This window comes from Chanos chanos, chromosome 8 (assembly GCF_902362185.1).
Source record: "Chanos chanos chromosome 8, fChaCha1.1, whole genome shotgun sequence".
NCBI lineage: Eukaryota > Metazoa > Chordata > Actinopteri > Gonorynchiformes > Chanidae > Chanos > Chanos chanos.
The window spans coordinates 35,761,365-35,780,397 of record NC_044502.1 but is presented as its reverse complement, the minus strand read 5'-3'; the positions used below and the strand labels follow the sequence as shown (position 1 = coordinate 35,780,397).

General features: G+C 40.7%; 2 protein-coding genes across 2 annotated transcripts; both read left to right on the top strand.

Moving 5' to 3' along the window:
* Positions 1-1,402: 1,402 nt before the first annotated feature.
* On the top strand, positions 1,403-6,387 carry snrnp48 (small nuclear ribonucleoprotein 48 (U11/U12)). The gene is made up of 9 exons (XM_030782525.1): positions 1,403-1,596; positions 1,825-1,935; positions 2,044-2,104; positions 2,485-2,565; positions 4,317-4,502; positions 5,347-5,468; positions 5,615-5,730; positions 5,934-6,116; positions 6,244-6,387. The coding sequence occupies exons 1-9, from the start codon at positions 1,447-1,449 to the stop codon at positions 6,311-6,313; spliced, it is 1,080 nt and encodes a 359-aa protein (XP_030638385.1). The 5' UTR covers positions 1,403-1,446; the 3' UTR covers positions 6,314-6,387.
* A 1,420-nt stretch (positions 6,388-7,807) lies between these two features.
* Positions 7,808-17,884, top strand: LOC115819646 (collagen alpha-3(IV) chain). Its single transcript, XM_030783149.1, has 25 exons — positions 7,808-7,846; positions 10,969-11,053; positions 11,164-11,232; positions 11,553-11,848; positions 11,982-12,035; positions 12,261-12,314; positions 12,511-12,564; positions 12,702-12,755; positions 13,032-13,085; positions 13,222-13,275; positions 13,496-13,549; positions 13,681-13,734; positions 13,835-13,879; positions 14,138-14,191; positions 14,300-14,353; positions 14,506-14,559; positions 15,329-15,400; positions 15,583-15,618; positions 15,935-15,979; positions 16,113-16,145; positions 16,270-16,416; positions 16,812-16,988; positions 17,170-17,260; positions 17,446-17,523; positions 17,679-17,884. The coding sequence occupies exons 1-25, from the start codon at positions 7,808-7,810 to the stop codon at positions 17,882-17,884; spliced, it is 2,013 nt and encodes a 670-aa protein (XP_030639009.1).
* The last annotated feature ends 1,149 nt before the right edge of the window (positions 17,885-19,033 follow it).

Genomic DNA, 19,033 nt, shown 5'->3' with positions numbered 1-19,033 from the left:
ACAGGGAGAAATAAGTTCCTCGTGTGGAAGTATTTGTATTGTTCATATTGTGTGATCTACTGTTCATTTTTTCTGCAACGATATAAAGTATTAACTATAGACAACTAATATTTCCTTGATAAATTTTAAATTACGAAATAACATTTAGGATAACCCTTCACTTGTGTGCATGGACCATGAGAACCGACAAGAAATTTTACCCCTCAAGTGAGTGTAGTCAGTCTTACTCTGTGTAATAATGATACATTACATCCTTTCCACTGTTTCAAATAAAACAGAAAAAAGACTGCAGAGGATGTTGTTTTAGAGAAAAGTATATATTATTATTTTGATGTGTAATAAGATACATACAACAACAATACTGTACCTGAAGAGATGGTGCTGAGGCTGAAGAAATCTGTTGTGGGAATATTAATTTTCTGTTAAAAAATGCAAATTTGACTCAGGTTCCACAGCATAATCAGATATATATGCCAAATAAAAATTGTCAAGACTTGTTCATTTTAAACACAACTTAACAGCAATGAACAGGATTGTAGTAAGCCTCAATCATAGACCAGTGGACTGAATTTATTCCGCTGTCTTAGTCTTTGGTGGGATTTTGGGTGTTTTTTTCACCCATTATTATTATTTCTATAACAATAGTTATAACAAGATAATCAAACAATACCATTGTTTGCATTTATGCACAGACTATGTGGGGACATCTGAGTGTTCGCCCTAGAGTATTAGGTGTTTAGCTTTTGGTGTTTACCCCTGCTGTTTTGTCATCCCACTTACTGCTATGGTTCATCTAAAGATTAGCAGTGGATATAGAATCACAAGTAATGTCAACCCCTGGCAATTTAGATGAGATGATACAACACTCTGTTTGATATGGATTACTGCTCCTATATCCACTTGTAAACAGATAGGTCTTCAGAACCAAGAAAGGGTTTAAGAGGATCAGTAACCTATGCTCCAGATTTTTTGGTATTCACATGCAAAGAATTAAGAAACTGTATTTCAGTATCTGCCACTGATATGATGTCTTTAGTGGTAATATTGCAATTTGTGGATTATTGGATAATACTAAACCTGACTGTGCTGTTTTAGAAGGAGAGGCAGTTATGACTAGCCTCAGGCTTGGTATAAGACACATAGATGGGCTTTGTGATTTCTGTCACAGGCCAGAAATAACGGAACAGGTATTATTACGTTTTCTAGCCATCACTGCCTCCAGTGGGATACAATGACATAAAAAATAATAAAGCTGTAATGTAAGACAGGGGGATATCGTTCTACAAAATAGTTCAACGACTCTCTACTTCCTGTCCAGTTGGTGGCGATGTGCACCGAATAGCCGTTCAAGCTGTTGTTGTTTCTTTTAACAAAGAAGAACCAGTCTCTTTGACTACAGAGCTCCATGGCTTAATTAATTGCTTAATTTTTCGATATTATCGTAAAATGTCTGATACGGCTTTACCTGAAACATTACAAGGACGTTTACACATGTTGGACGAACTTACGGAATTCACAGAAAGTTGTCATACACAGCTGAAACAACTTTTTGACACATTGGGATGGAGCCAAGACGTGGGGCTAGACTCTCTGCAGGTATCGTTTGCTAATTGGCTAATCGGTGCTACCAATCTACTTTAAACTTGTAGATGTTTTTGAGTGAATATTTTTGGTGGGTGATATCACTATTGTTTATTATCTCACGCGACAAAGAAGCTAACGCACTGTAAACAGTGCGTACAACTCACGACTTGGCCAGCCGCCTTGCTCTGGATGTTTACGTGTCAACTATTAGATGTTTATTGTCTGTTTTTTCTTTTGGAGACTATGGAAACATGCCCCATCGACCCAAATCACACAGTTCCAAGTGTGAGTATGGAGAGACACAAAGCCGCCTGTCAGCGCAGCCAGCTGTGTTACTCCAAAGAAGAGCAGGTAACGACCCGTCGTAATGGGTGTCTTTTGGGGTGTCTGTTTGTCAATCTGCCATAAGATCCCCGAAGTATATTCCCTAAACATTATGTTTTCCCCGTATTTCTCTAGGAAGAGATGTATGATCCTACAGTGTACTATGAAAAGGCTAATATTCCCAGTATAAGTATGGGTAAGTTTTAATAAGCTATACACAAAGAGCCTTTAATTACACGTGTACGCCACAAGGAGACGTTCTAGCAGTGCGAGTACTGTTGCATTTAATGGTAACATATGACCATTTGTGTGGGAGATGAACACTTACTGCACTCTGATGTGTGTGCGATACAGAACTTGATTCACACCATGTTTTTCTTTATTAGAGGGTTTTTAAGGCATCCAATTTTGAGATACTACTTAATTATGTACACGACTGTACTCATGATCTCCTTATTATCTTAAAAAGCCTGCACCACATAGATGTGTAAAGCATATAATACACATCTGTGGTAGTTTACTGCTATGTAGTATTAGTTTTTGACTAATCACTGTTCTCCCTTCACCTGTCCACAGATAAGGATTCACAGAGTCAAGTGATTCTCCAAGCTAGGGCAAATGCTCCACCAGAAAGATCAATGGAACTTTATGGCCAAAGTAAGATCCCTGAAGTAGTGCTTATGAACACACATGATCAGAGCAAACAGTACTGGTGACATGAAAACACTGGACGTGCTGCTACTCTGAATCAGTTTCTAGGAGTTTTTAAACACTTTATCTATGTTTTGTGTTTTTCTTTCAGTAACAGGGGTGAGTATTTGAGGAAGTCTGGTCTAAACTGTATTCCTCTCAAAAAGACTTGCCTGAGTACTTGATGTATCCTTTTATGCAATATCCTTTCACAAGCTCAGTTTGTTTTTTTCTTTTTTCGGTATTACTTTGTGTCAGAAAGCTCAAATACATGCAACACACACACACACTAAAGGCGCTTTCGGACCGAACAGTTCTAGGGTCTCATTTGATAGGAACTACCACCTGGGGAGCTTCCCCTAGAACTACATACGTTCTAGAGCTTTTTTTCCTGTTTGCACTCTCACCACCAGTGGGAACGCTAAGTGACGTAAGCCGGCCGACGGTATAGCAGCTGGCTGTTGTTTACGACTAACTAGGATAGCTGCACATTTTTAAGTACAAATTAATGACTTCTAAGACCTTTTTAAATACATCCAAAAGGAAAAAAATACCATTACTGTGGCAAAAGAAATCGACAGACTAGACTACACTATACAAAATTAATGAATTTTATTGAATTTGAATGACAGAAATATTGAGTGCACATTAGATAACATGTAACTGCCTTCTGATTAACGAAAATAAAACTGTATGGCGATAGACCCAGTCCAATGGAAAAAATGTCCCCCTGCATTTATGCATTTACCACCGCAGTAGCAGTGAATGACTTGATGGGCGTAGTACTTTTCGGGTGCTAGCATAACGCTTGTGCCTGACCCTTGCTCGCAGCATCGTGTTTTTTTTCTTCCTTTTTCCCCATCGCAGCCCTCAAATCGTAAGCTGGACAAACACATTCTTATTTTAGGTTAAAATGCGGATCACAGCCACACAAGCACCTACCGAAGTACGCTACCTCTTCAATGTACAAATATACATTGTACGTTGCAGAAATGGTCATTATTGGGGGATATAAAATACCGGTAAAATTAAACATAAAAACCATGTCTCCCCTCCTACAATTCCAGACATTTTTATACATGCATATCAAAAACTAAATGTCGTACGTTCTAAGACTTTCTATTTTGCACGGATCTTTAAAAATGGCGGTTGCAATCATCGTATACCTGCGTCTGGACCAATGGCTGTACACCTACGCCACAAGATTCCTGTTGCGCTGCGAAAGTACCTACCCTGAAGTAGGAGCTAAAAAAGCCCCTCAAAACGGCGTTCCAAGAACTATGATCGTTCTAAGTTCCTGCGGTGCGAACACGCGAAAAAGGGGCTACTTTCTCCTACAGTTCTAAGAACTATGGAAAAGTTCCTCCGGTACGAAAGCGCCTTTACACACACAGTCTTCCAAGTGTGTGTGCACTGCTTACATTTGACAAGGTTCCCTTTACATGTTGGGAATAACACTTCACATACTCACACTCAGCTGTTCTTTAATCAGCACTAAGTGGGCAGACACCCTTTGTCAGGCAGTCATCAGTGTCTGTATCTGCAGAATGATCTGATCGTTTACATGTCTCAGTTATGGCATGGGAAGTTCGAAGGGTTTTTCTTATCTTGTCCTGACAAGCTAGAGAGAGATCGTAAGGAGTTTTGACTGGATGAGTCATAGAAGATGATCTTTTGGTCTGTTTGCTGGTGTGTAAAACTCTTGTCTGTATTCTCAGGTGATTACTCAGCAGATCCTCCTGATGTACCTCAGAATCACAAGCGAGCCATTTGTGACCTCACAGTTGCCGACCGACTGGCTCTTTATGATAATGTGATACAGGAAGCCAGCCAACAGAAAGTCAAAGCCGAGTCTGCTGCCACTGAGGACCTTTATGTGGATTTGATTGCAAAGCTTAAGAAAGGTACTGGAATGATTATGTTTCACAGCAACATGTCCAAACCACAGGCTTACCTCACTGACTGTTAATCGTAACTTCATCTATTAAACACACCTTACAACACCTCACTTTCCCGCACGTCGATTCAAGCTCAGACATGTCCAGTCACAGCAGTGCTTCTTACCAGAATCCTGACAGACACTCCTTTTCCTGATGATCAAATTGAATGGTAAGATCCCTGTTGAACAAAACTGCGTTTACACAGAAATATTGTGAATTCTAGATTAACCTGCTTTTGTCCTGTCCTCTTATCTTCCTTTCATCTTTGTCTTCAGTTTATGAGAAGTCACTGAGAAGTAACCCCACTGCAGTTTCTCTATCTTGACATCCTTTCCTCCACAACAGGGAGCAAGTTGTTCAGTCAGAAACGGATTGGAAATGTGTGATTTTTGGGCACTTTTGTGGCGTAGTGAAAATGACACCAGCACCCCCCCCCCCCACCCCCACCCCCCCCACCCCCCCCTTGGACTGGAGTCCAGGTCTTTCTAGTGCTTCTTGCTTTGTTGGGCATCCATAAGACCACAACTGATGGTGTTAATGAATAGTGGGCCAGTAGTGAATTGAATCCCCATTGCTGCACCAGTGACTCCCATGATTGGTCAGAGTGCTAGATTAGTGATTGGTGGATCTTGGAACCTTACTGTGAACCTCTGCCCTCATTATGACCTCCCAGAGAACCCCACATGTATCGGAGGAGAAGCCTGGTGGTGCGAGGGAATAGGTCCCAATTAAATTAAATGAAACTGTTGTTTGAAAAAGGGGAAAAAAGACATGTGTGATTTATGGAGCCCTGTTTTTTTAAATATAGACGAGGCTCAGAGTGGTCCGAAGTCTCACCTAGAGGTCTTGGCTGAGATGAGGGACTACAGAAGACGCCGGCAGTCGTACAGAGCTAAGAACGTTCACATCACCAAGAAGTCCTACACTGAGGTTAGTGCAGACAGGGAAGCACCCTCCCCTCTCACAAAGCTGTAATGTGGTCCAGACGTCCCCTCTCTGCCATGAACTCATGTGTGCTCAGATCTCCGTCCTGACAGACATTCGGGCTCTTTTTTTCGGCATTATGTGCTTGGCAGGTTATTCGAGAGGTGATTGACGTCCACTCCAGTGAACTGGCCAGAGTGTGGCAAGAGGAGGAGAAAGAGCAGGAAGAAGAGAAGGAGTCCCACACATCCAAACACTCTACTCACAGGTAAACAAAACACTCGACTCTTCACATCACAGGATATATATGTTATTAGCCGTACTCCTTTTCTGGCCCTCCTCCGTGGCCTGTCTGACTCTGTGGATCTGTCTGTGGCCTGTCTGACTCTGTGGATCTGTCTGTGGCCTGTCTGACTCTGTGGATCTGTCTGACTCTGTGGGCCTGTCTGACTCTGTGAATCTGTCTTGCAGGATGGGGTCAGAGGACAGACGCTCTGCCTCTGAGGAGTCACACGAATCTCATGGCAGCTCCAGAGGCGAGCACAGCTCCCGCAGCAAGCACCATCGCAAACGCAGCCGCAAACGCAGCCACAAAGGCAGCCGAGAGAAGAGCCAGGAGCGCAACAGAGACAAAGAGAGCAGCTCAAGGAAGAGGTGTGGCTTTTGATGTCAATCAGTGATAACCATGTGATGCAGTAGCTTCTGCTCGGTATTTAGGTTGATCACTGGAACTCAAATATTGTTTGTGGTTTTTTTTTATCTTTCATTTCTCTGTTTTTAGGGACAGAGAATCTCAGTCCCCTGAAGAAAGACACAGGGAACACAAGAAGAAAAAGAAGAAGAAGAAATAAATTCTTAAAATCCCAAAGGAAACCTTGACGTGAAGACATTCATCTCTTCTATACTGAGAATAAGAATGTTCTATGGAAGAGGGGCAATCAGTTATTTTGTTGAATTTTATTCCATATCATTTCTTTTGGCCAATAGGCTGTTTTGGATTAATGATTTATGTTGTTAACAATGAATAAAATCTTCTAACTTTGTTTCACAAATTGATTGTGATGTCTTTGTCTTCTTATTTAAATATCAGTAAACTTTTATGAGCTTGGATGTCCCTAAAGATACATCTTAGCTGAGAGGGCCTCACACACACACACACACACACAAAATTACTGGATAAATTCTAGTAATATAACTTAATCCCAGTTGAGCCAACCAGAGCAAAAAAAAAGTTACTAGCATATTACAAATTACTCATCTAGTCCTCTTTGATCATGTCTAAGTTTAGGCTTAACTGCTTAGCTGTGAAGGTAAACTTTGACTGGCTAACTGGAGTACCGCCTCAACTGTCGTCATCACAGCAAGGCCAAACTCCGCCCATCTTGATATGGATTCTGAAGAATCTTTAACATTAGTGTCACAGCTGACACATTTTTGCAACTGGGCCAAGAGGTCACTGGATTTTCTATGCAAGACAAACCTGCAACTGTAAGCAGTTTTCAACCAAAGTTAAACATCATGGATGGACCCGTAACTACCCCAGAGAAAGATATCAGAAGTACACCATCTTCAGTGAATACTGCTGCATCACCTGGATATCTGTACTTTTATTATCTGCATTTTGCAAATTAAGGTGAAACAGCAAATAGATAATCAATAAACACGCTTTATATGTCTGTTAGAGTTACTGGGCAGAAGACAAAGATGCATATGACTGGTGCTATGGTGAACTAGTGAGGTTTTTAAATTCGTTATTTAGCAATCAACTGTTTCAAAAGATATTGGCATAACTTGACCAATCAACACTTGACCTATTTCTTTACTGAATTACAGCAAGAAGGAGCTTCAGACTAATCCAGAAATTCTGTATTACGGACATTCAGAGAAACGTCAGAATCATTAAATACACAGGAGTGTGACTGAAGGCCCTGCTGACTCTTTTTGCCTCCCTGGAGTCTTCCCTTTTATTTCACATTTAATTTTTTTTCTTTTCATCTCTCTCCTAGTTACCCTCACTCTCTCCTTGTCTCTGTGTCTTTCCTGCCTTCCAGTTGCGTGTGTGTGTGTATGTGTGTGTATTTGTTTGAATAAGGATCAGGTATTTCTCACCCAGTTGAAGAGAGGAGGGAGCAGTGTCCGTGGCTGCCTGGGAGTCTGAGGGACCAAGGAGACCTGAGGGGTGTCTCAGCACAGGGGGACCAGCGCTGCGCCTGGGGAGGGAGAATGCTGGACTGCTGAAGACTGTACCTGGAAGTCAGAAACAGTGATATCTGTGGTGAAACAGTGATATCCCTGAGCTGCACAGGGTTAGAGGCCTGTGGATTTCAGGGACCTGACTGAAACAGATGCGGGGGCCAGTCATCATGAGAACCTTCAGGATGAAGGTGAGTAGCTTGGACGCTCTCTGTAATTACCTATGGATGAAACGAGGTTCACTGAAATATGATCTTCGAGGCTTCATCCACATTGCAGTAAGGTTTTGTTGGAGTATAATAGATTTTGGAGCTCTTTCATGGATGAGACTTAACCTGATGGTATTTAGCAGTAGAAGGAATGACCATTCTCTGTGCTGGTCTGATTTTCAGTCACGAGTGGATGAAAGTATTTTTATCTGTTAAAAATGGGGAAAAAGACAGGAAATTAAGACATTCTGTAAACTTCTATGCATGTTTCCATGTTGTGCTGCCAAATTATGAGCTAGGTGAAGAATCAGTGTTGAATGAGTAAGAGTAAACTGTGTGGTGATAAGTGGAGGTAATTACCCAAATGATCTGTTGTTATGAATGTGTGAAGGAGCAAACAGAGTCATTCAGTGTGGGAAAAACAGGATTAACATCTAATAGAGGCTCTTAGTAAAACGACGCTATGAAAACTATGATAAAACTATAAAAGTCTATTTTAGGTAACATTTATATGGAGGTTTATTTATCATTGGTGTTGCAAAAGCCCTCATCTGTTGCCTAATGTCACTGGCTTCATTCATGTGCAGCAGCAAACAAATTCACCCTTTCCTTCGAACGAAGGTTCACGAAAAGTATTATATGAAAAGCTTTTGATGTGAGGACCCACAATTGGATAATGTTTTACAGTTCTCTGCACTCTGGGTGTGTCTGCTTTTGTGAAAGACTTCTACTATTGACCAGTCATGAGAATAAAGAAGAATGAGTTGGTGCAGAAAGTTTGAGTTAGTCTGTATCCCGTTTTTCACCTTACTGTCCCAGGGGGCCTGTGGGTTGGTTAGGACTCTTGACTGGTACCAGCACACTACAGGCTCCACCCCCTCGCCTGTGCAAGCGCCGCTGTACAATTTCATCGCGGGATTTGTTCTCAAGGAGCTACTTTAAGATGAGAGATTGCACCTCAAAAAAGGCATTGTGTTTTAGCCAGCGTTTTATCACAGCAACGTTTGACTGGGGTAAAGTACACCAGATAAAGTCTTTACTCAGCTCCTTTACTCAATAAAGTCTTTACTTCTGGGACCGAGGCCAAATGGGTCAGGGATAGTACCATCTTTAGCACAGTCCTGACAGAAGACGGTGAGGTATGTTCTTGCAGAGGAGAAAAGAAAAGAGAGAGTCACTGAGAACAGTCGCCCACTGAAAAAGTTAAAAAGGGGAGTGAGAATATGGGGTGACTCACGCAGGCTGGTCTGGAATGTGATATCAGCGTGAGAATAGACTGAGGTTCAGAGGGTTATGTCTGTCTGGCACTGAGACAAAAGCCTGATTGAAATGTGCTGCATCTTCCTTCCTACACTACTATGTCTCTCTAGTAACGTTCTGTCTAAAGAAACTGTCTTTATTCCCAAAATGTGTGAAAATCAAGTATCAAGCCTGATGTATCCGCCCCCCCCCAAAAATAGAGAAGATACAGAGATGTGTTGCTGTACCCAGATGCCGCTACTATGCTTTAATGCTTCAGTTATAAAGATTCTCATCCATGTAAGCTCTACACAGCTCAGAGATGAACTGTACGTACACAGTGTCTATGGTTGAATGAATACACAGAACAGAGGTTCTACACATAGCTTTAATGTAGCCTGTTAAAAAAAAAAGTGGGAAAAATGCAACATATTCTATTCCCTCTGACATTTCAGGTACTGATAATGCATACAGAAACAATGGTAAACACCCTGCTATTTCACAGACATATTCACAGGTTTTACTACTGCAGTATGCTGTTGTGATGTATCCATTTATGTGAAGAAAGAAAACAACATATCTGAAGAGGGTCTCTAATGATGACTCAGTCGGTTTGAAGTACTTAACTCTCTATTCTTTAAAGTCAGCAATACATTTCTTTTGTATGTGAAATGTATAAATGAGGAAGTAGGAAGTGTTGCATTTAACATTGTTGATTCTGCAGAAACCTGTTTTTTTCTGCTTTTTTTGTTTTGTTTTGGGGTTTTTTTGGTCCAAGTCTTGCTACAAGAAGTAAAAGCTGATTCCTTTGAAATCTGTTTTTTCCCCCCTCTGTTTTAGTGAGAAGTTGAGTTGTCATGGTGTGTCATACAGTTCTTAGCTGTTTTAGTGAGAAGTTGAATTGCAGTGTCATAGCGTGTCATATAGTACTTAGCTGAGCAACACAACATTTGAAAAACAACACATGTCATTAAAGTTTTTCATTTTTTCGGGCTTTCCAGTGATTTTTTGAGGTATAAACAACAATAACAATTAACTTAACAATATCAACAAGATATTACTTCACCTTTTCAGTGGGTTGGGTGGTTAGGTATTTTCCTATGCTGATGACCTTTGCATTTAAGGTTCAAAGGATATATTCACACATCTGCTCCTGATACACATGGGCTATGTTGGCATAGCAGAGGCGGGGGAATTACAGCCAGACACATGTTTTGGTTTGAATCATAAAATGTTCATACAGATAACCACTAGGGGGGCGAGTCATTAATATTCAGTGTAAGTGCCTACACCTTTCCTAATTTATAGGAATACAAATGGCGCGTTAAATAATTGTTAAGGTCACACTTTTCTTCATAATAGTAATAATAGTAATACTCAGTAATAGTAATAGTGAGTAATGAGTAATAGTAATACTCATTTCGGGTCATACCAAGTTGTGCCATACATTTGTTCACATTGATACAGTCTAACCAATTGTCATGCAGACATATCAGAGTAAGGCTCCCAACACTCATACATGTTGAATCTTTTCATCCAAATGAGATTGAGATTGAGACAGACTATATTACTATACTTTATTTATTTATTTATTTAAGATTACTGTTGTAATGAAGTGATAAATGTCCATAGTGTAAACCCCCCCCCCCCCCAAAAAAAAAAAGAAAAATCCAAAATTTCTGTAGAAGCGCTACATTTCTCATGTCCGCACATGCATTTGGTTTGTACGGTATATATGAAATATATCTGAAACCTGTTGGTTCCAATGTGTTTGTTCCTCTGATGATAGGTACATGATATTTGATGTTTTTGCTCTTCTGATGATAGGTACATGATATTTGCTGTTTTTGTTCTTCTGATGGTAGGGACATGATATCTGGTTGTGGTGTGTGCTCCTGCTGTGTGTCCTCCACTCCCATGCACAGGACGATTACTCTGGTTATCACTCAGGTTTGAGTCACATCGTCATGGCAACAAAAGGCATACAAACTCACTTTACTATAGTGTATATATCACTTACTTATAGTAGCTTCTCTGTTACCCTTACTTGAAATCTGTAGGCGATGAGCATACGTATGAGGGTTCCCTGGTGGACAGATATGATGAACATTCCGGATACCCCCACCCTGGTATGATGGCTCAACAGTAGACAACACACAGTTCTGTTAATCTGAACACATCAAACAAACAGAAAAAGAGATAACACAGAAGGCAACAAGTCATTTTCTGTCTTTGCGTGACTGAAATAATGTCACATCACTCCAGCATGATACTGTAAAATAACCTTTTTCACAATACTTGTACTTTATATTTCATGTTAGGAAAGGTTCTCTGCATAATTTCTTTATATCAGAGGTGAATATAAAGCATCTGTTTGGTGGTGTGCGTTGAGTTCTAAATGAATTAGAACTAATCGCAGCCTCACTCTGACCTCTCTGTGCCTCTGTAGTGGACTATTCACCAGAGCCCACACACAGCTATGAGGATGAACAGACAGCCTCTGCTTATGATCTGTATGCCTCTGCTCCCACTGTCGTCACAATGATCACAGAGGACACTTACCCCTATGTCGCCACCACCGAGTCCTATGACTATGTCAAAGAGGTGACCACCATGACCACCCAGGTACCCTATGAGGACCGATACGCCTCCCGTGGCAGGGACACGGTGCTGGGTGAGGAGGGACCCACTGAATGCGACTGTGAACCGGGCGAGCCAGGTTTTGCTGGGTTTGCGGGACCCAAGGTAGATCTTCCTGGCAACCTCATTCCCACCCATTCCTTGTCAAAGCCTCGTCAATGTTTTATCAGTTTAGCTGGTATCAGAAAAGAATCTTTATAAAATGTTTGTACATCTGTTTGTTTGGCTGTGCACGTAGGGTGGCAGAGGATTACAGGGCAAACAGGGATTCCCAGGAGCTCAGGGAAGAGAGGTAAGAAAAAAACAGCCTTATTGGGCATCCTGTGAGGACATTGTTGATTATATATCATTATTAGTAGTAGTAATTGTAGTAGCAGAAGTAGTAGTAGCATTGTTGCTGTTCTTGTCGTTTATATTGCTGTTGGAATACAGTTAGAATTTACAGCTCAGGCTATAATAGCACTCTTAATTAGCTGTTAGCTGACTCCTAAAACAATATATTGTGTTGTGTAATTAGGGTTACAGAGGATTCAAAGGGGTACCAGGAAGAGGAGGAGACACGGGCCCTGATGTAAGTCTTGAAATCAGACATGACTTCTGACAGACTCCATCCAGCAGATAACAATAACATTGTTAATAACATCCTAGGCAGTGTAGACACACAATATCCTCACAATCTCAGCAAAATAATAAACATTCAGAGTCAAAATTAAGAAACACTCCTGATATTTCTCATCAACTCCTCGCTGATTTTTACAACGTTTTAGGGTGACTCTGGCCCTGATGGAGAAGATGGTGAATCTGGGTACTCTGGTGCAATGGTGAGTAATGTAAAAAAGTCAGTGTATGAAAAATAAAAGTGTCTGTCTTGGTCTATTAATGTTTTCTGTATGAAAATGTAACATGCTCTCCCTTGTTTTGTTTTGTTTTATTTTCCCCTGATATTTTCCCTGTGTAGGGTTTGCCAGGCCTACCTGGTGATCCAGGTGAAGCAGGTGTGCCTGGATTAAAGGTAATGATTCCAACAGTCACAGTCCAGGGCAGTCTAGCAGTCTAGATATTTTAATGTTTAACTCTGCATGAATAGTTTGAATCATTACCTCAGATGGACCACGGGCTGCAATGCAACACCTATTCCAATTACATAAGGGTGGAGAATTACTGTATTTTTTTATATGCTCATTGTTGGAATGCTTTGGAAATTCCTTATTCATTGAAGATTTAGGTCTTTAATTAAAAATTTGTTTAAGAATTATTTCACAGATGCTTATTTGACTCTGTTATCCAGGGTGACTTTGGTTTGGAGGGGCCCATTGGAGGAGTAGGACTTCCAGGGGAGACAGTGAGTATAATGGACCCTCCCTCAAACAACCCTCTAACTGAGTATAACTGCTGCAAAATCACACTATTCACACATGCACCCTTATGATCTAACTGCACGAGGTTCATCTCAGTGTCCTATTCCTGCTGTGATTTAGGGCCATGTTGGTCCAGTAGGATCCCCTGGTACTGCTGGAAGTGGTGGCGTAAAGGTAAACCAGTCTGTGTTTCATTGACAGAATAAAAATACTGCCATGTCACATCCAGAACATAAGAAACCGTTTAATGTCTCACAACCACAGTCAGTTGTAAAGGCCGTATTATTCACACCTAACATACACTGAGTCAGTTTTAGTGAACCTTTGATGAATATTTCAATGGCCTTATGTCTTAAACATATTTGGATTAACACATCTATTCTCATATCTATAGGGATCCATCGGAAAAACTGGGAAGCGGGGACCACAGGGCAGAGAGGGGGCAAAGGTTAGAGCATGGCCTTTCAAATTAACACTGCACTTTATATTACAGCCGTGAAAAACTGAAGGACTAGTTCAACATCGCTCCTAATATCTGAATAAAACGACACACCACTCATTCCTCTTCTGTTCATGCAGGGTCAGATTGGAGCTCCGGGCTTTTCGGGAGATCGCGGGGAGCAGGGTTACACTGTATGATTATCAGTTAGTTTTTCTTATTATTGGAATTAGTCATGATAAATACCCGTCCTTTGAGAGACATAACTGTTCTGTGTCGTCTCTGCTTTCTCAGGGCTATCCTGGAGTCCCAGGAGACAGAGGAGTGCCGGGGCCAAAAGTGAGATGCCAAAGTACTTTTCCTAAAGAGCATAACTCCTGTGCTCTCAATGAAAAAGGGCTAAAATACAAATGGCAACGGTTCTGCATTGATATGCCTCTTTATCCTCTCTTAGTTTTATAAACTGACCATAGCTGAATATGTCTTTATGACTCTTGTTATTTATTGTTGGCTGACGGTGATAAACTGATGCACTATTGCAACATTTAGTGTTCTGAAAATGGATTAGTTTTTTTTTTCCACCATTGTCTTTCATAGGGTGATCAAGGCATGGGCGGGCTACCAGGGAGTGATGGGGAGCCAGGAGAGGATGTGAGTTACACTATATATCTGACATTCATTTCATTTTTATTTATTTATTTTTTTAAATGTAGTAGTGTAATTAATCCACACAGCCTGAGAAGTCCTCTCTTTCCGCAGGGTCCCCTAGGAGTTCCTGGAGTCGTTGGTGTGCCTGGACCATTTGGATCAAAGGCAAATACCTAAAGATAATTCTATCATTTGAGTCCAACATCAAACAAACTATAAAATGTTGTCCTTATGTCCTTTTCTAAGTTTTGAACAGTAGTAATCATAACTCAGCTTACATGAAGACAAACTGTCTTTTTTTTTTTTTTTAATCTCAGGGTGTGAAAGGGGACCGTGGTGTGAGAGGACCTCCTGGAAGAGTCGGGGCAGTGGTGAGATATGACTTTCAATAACTTGTGATGGGAAAGGCAAGATGCACCTGCTTCGATGAATATCAAACGATGTAATCAGCACACTGTGTTTCGACATAAGAGAAAAATCCCAAAGAATTCAAAACAGAAACGCTGAGGCAAACCAACAAGTGACAAGATTGGCAAGACATGCAAAACATACAAATGCCATAGTTTTCCCAGTCTGTCAGTGAAAATCCCCCCCGTCGTATAAATCAGATCTAAATCATGTGGAATTTTTTTTTTTGGTTTCATATTGGTTAGCGTGTGCTGCCTTGAAATACTCCCCCTACTGTTATAAATAGGAAACATCTGTTTGGGAAAGTCCCTACTCTTACTATGGGGAATTCCCTTGTTATTAACATTTCAGAGATTGACACTATTTTTCAGTTTGAACGAGGAAGCATAATGTCTGTAGTAGTTTTAAAAAAATATTGTCGAAAGTCTGTGAAACTATGTAAACAACTAGGGAGTATCCCAGCCACTCATCCTGAATTACTGTAGTTTACTCACAGTAAAGCAGTGAAAGAAAAACTATAAACCAAAATGATTCAATTTCCCTCTTTCTCTCTCTCTCTCTCTCTCTCTCTCTCTCGCTCTCTCTCTCTCTCTCTCTCTCGCTCTCGCTCTTGCTCTCTCTCTCTCTCTCTCATTCCCTCTCTCTTTTTCTCTTCCCTGAGTACATGTTTGGATTGGAGACAAAAAGAGTACTGATCATGTTATTTCACATGTGTGTGTCTTTGTGTCGCAGGGACCTCAAGGAGAGAGGGGAGATGCAGGTGTACCAGGAAAGCCAGGGCCAAAGGGCTTGACAGGCCAGCCTGTGTGTACACTCACTTTTATCACTGAAGCAAATTTATTTGATTACAATATATGATATATTGTTTCTTCAATTTAGTATAACTACCTAATGCAGACCACTCCAATTCATTCAGGCAGAACCGGTTTAACATCATTATTTTCAAATTTAAGTTTATCTTTGAACTTTGCCGCTCTATTTCATAGGGAGCCAAAGGGGAGACAGGACCAGATGGTGAGAAGGTAATCTAAAAATATTTTCTCTTAAGTCAGGTGCTTGTTTCTATTCATTCTGCTTTATGGCATTCACTTTCTCCACACCTACACAAAGCTGTCACTCCTTTCCTTAGCCATGACATGTAATCTGCCTTCAAATGGAACTTGTTGACATTGCTAAATTGGTTCACGTTTTTTGAAATACTTCATGGAAACATCGCAACTGGGGTTCATGATAAGTAGCTATTTATCCCATGATATCTTGTGACCAGCACAAGCCATCAGCCAGTGGTTATCATATGTCATTCTGACTTCCGTTGTGGTGATGTTTCTATTCTTATAGGGAAGTGCTGGAAGAAAGGGGATCAAGGGAGTAAAAGGAGAGAAGGTAAAAGAAAAAAAAAAAAAAGACAGTCTGACAGCCCAAGTGACATCACAAATTTTACGCTTCCTGTTTCCATTGCATCGAACGGATTTTTTTAAAACTAACACTTTCACTTCCTTTTTTCTTGCAATTATAGGGAAGTGTTGGTTCCCGTGGTGATAAAGGACAGGTTTGTACATTAAGTTGTTTAGTTATGTTTGTCAAAGTTTTACAGTGAAGCCTGCAACCCTTTCATTATGTTCTGACTGCCAAGCATCTGTGAATTATTTTTTTTTTATGTGTCTGTGGATCAGCGTGGAGTGAGGGGCGTGCCTGGTTCTGATGGACCTGTAGGTCGTGTGGGACCACCAGGAATACCAGGTCCCAGAGGTGATCGTGGTCCCATTGGAGACCTGGGGGTGAAAGGTCGCAGTGGACCTAAGGGGCTTCCAGGTGACCCTGTGCGTATCATCACAGATGATTTTGTTATTAAGTCTGAACACACCCTGAATCACAAGCCTACAAGTCTCACTCCATTCAGAACTGGATTCTTGTGATCCTGTTCGTCAAATACAGAGTCAACACAGTTAACTGATTAGACATTGCAGCGGGTTTGTTCGTTATCATGTAGTTTGTATGATGATTTGGTCATTTTCAACATGACTCTAAATGAGTTTGTTGAGCAGTTCCCTCTCTTAATGTTTCCTCTGGACTGAAGTCAGAAAGAACATGTCATCACATTTTAGCATCACAAAGTCTCCAGTGCATATTTTTTATCATTTTTTGTGTATTCTTATTCATATCGAGCAAATTATGAATATATCTATCAATTAGCTAATCTGGACGCTCTCTGCAGGGTCCCGGTCTGACAGACGAGCAGGTGCTGCAGTTATGTCGAGGAGTGGTCACTTCCCAGATCTCCCAGTATGCTGCCTCAATACGTGCCAAGTGTGCTCAGGGCTGTCCAATCAACAACCGCACCCTCATCGGTCCCCCGGGAGCCAGAGGGCCGACCGGATCGCCAGGCAAGCCTGTGAGTCGTTAAATTTTCAACCAATATTCATGACAACATTAATCATAATTAAGTCACAAGAAAATTTGGCTGTGTATTTTCATCTAGTGTACTCCGTCATTCATCTTCCTGGTCGTGGGTTGGGTCAGACTGACCGAGTATTTCGCTTCAGCTGGTAATGTGGTGTATCTTACTCACCCAGGGTAAAGCAGGAAAAGCTGGAGCCAAGGGAGCAAGAGGCCAACAGGGAATTAGGGGTGTGGAGGGACAGAAGGGTGCACAAGGAGATAGAGGTATGAAAGGCCAAAACGCTGCAGAAGCATTTCCAACATTATTTTTTAATTATATATTAAAGAAACAAACTAATGAAGAGATATCTTTGAGCAAACCAACTATTATAGCTCTATGAAAGATAAAAGTCTTTGAGATAAACAGGTGTAAGGTGCATATAAATAAACTTGGCTGTTTTATATTACAGGTCCTAAAGGTCAGCAAGGGCAAAGGGGTGATCCTGGAAAAGGTTTGCCTGGGCCTGATGGACACCAAGGCCTCAGAGGTAGGAAGTCTTTACATCACTCTGAACACTCAAAGATTCTGAGTATCATCTCTGATCTTCAGAGCTCAGCCGTTCTTCCAATGCTGTATTACAACTCGTTCTTATTCAATTATAAATGATACACATAGACTTGATGTCAATGGTTTGATCCCTAGGGTTGCATGGCCATCCAGCAGAACCAAAGAATGGAGCTGAGGGTCCTCAGGGACCACGTGGTTTCCCTGGCCCTGTGGGTCAGCCTGGCATGGCTGGGGATGCAGGTGTGCCCGGAGTGTGTGAGGCAAGAGACTGTAGCATTCATGCACCGGTTATGCGCAAAGAGCAGGGCTTAGTGAAAGGTCCCCTCAGCCCAAAGATATGAACCCAAGGAGAAGGAAATGGGTGAATCAAGACAAACAGTGCAGCTGTGGTCTGCTCTGTTATGGTCCATGGCACCAAAGTTATTCCATAGAGATTACAGAGAAAGACCTCCGCCAAAGGAAGAGCAATATGTGGACCGCAACCCCTCAAAGAAATATACTATCCTCGTTTTAACATTTCAGTATGGTTAATACCAATCCTCAAGCTTTATTATTAAGACCAAACTGAAGACCAGTCATTCTCAAGATGAATAAAAAGAACTAGCTATAGAAAATTGGAAGAAAGCACATCTCTCTCTCTCTTTTTTTTAATTTAACAAGTGCTATGGATTCATGGTAAATAAAGAGGACGTGTAAATACTTTTGTAAAGCATCTTATGTACATGGACTGTGTTTTCTGAATCATTATTTGAGATAAACGTCTTAATTTTTTCAAAAAAGAAATTATGAGCCCTCTTTTATTTAGTAACCATGCATGTGAGTATCTTTGAGACAAGAGCTTTTCAAAGACAAGATGACCCAAGTCAATCACAGAAATGCAAAGGTAAGTTTAGTTTATCGGTCCAGAGTAATCAAATTTATTTTACTCTCAGTTTGTTATACCAGTATAACAAGAACTTTATCAAAATAAATCATATCACTGGTTACTTCAGCAATTTTTTTTCTAGATGTTGCACTGTCTGTGAAACTTTAGCATATTCACTCCATTGTCATACCAAAATCTATGCATCTGGCAATATCAGAGTCAAACATATGGTCAAATGACCAAATTGATTTTCAATAAATTACTTGGTTTTTGAGACGAAAAACACATATATTAGGTGTAGTACAGACATGGCTGAAAATAAAAAGCAGCATGAAAATTACCACCAAAAATTAAATAATGCTGTTTACATAATACTTTTCATCATACCATTAGCAATTGTATTGTTTCATGGTACCTTTAACCCATTTGCACTTAAGTATATGTGATTGAGACTTCACTGTGCAGGTCTGTTTAATGGGTTAACAACAGCTACTGCTTTGAAAATAAGGAATTTTCGGCAGTAGGGATGGCAACGTCTCTTTAACAACAGGTGGTTTACAACTGACACTAAAACCACTTTCCCTGTTAATTTTTTAATTTACTTATGGATATTTTAGCAGCATAA

Excerpts from the sequence above, each read along its gene's own strand:
- snrnp48 (XM_030782525.1), top strand. The coding sequence starts at position 1,447 with ATGTCTGATACGGCTTTACCTGAAACATTACAAGGACGTTTACACATG. Across the intron at positions 1,597-1,824 it reads TGGGGCTAGACTCTCTGCAG|ACTATGGAAACATGCCCCAT; the intron begins GTATCGTTTGCT and ends TTTCTTTTGGAG. Across the intron at positions 2,566-4,316 it reads AATGGAACTTTATGGCCAAA|GTGATTACTCAGCAGATCCT; the intron begins GTAAGATCCCTG and ends CTGTATTCTCAG.
- LOC115819646 (XM_030783149.1), top strand. The coding sequence starts at position 7,808 with ATGCGGGGGCCAGTCATCATGAGAACCTTCAGGATGAAG. Across the intron at positions 7,847-10,968 it reads TGAGAACCTTCAGGATGAAG|GGACATGATATCTGGTTGTG; the intron begins GTGAGTAGCTTG and ends TTCTGATGGTAG. Across the intron at positions 16,989-17,169 it reads CCGGATCGCCAGGCAAGCCT|GGTAAAGCAGGAAAAGCTGG; the intron begins GTGAGTCGTTAA and ends TTACTCACCCAG.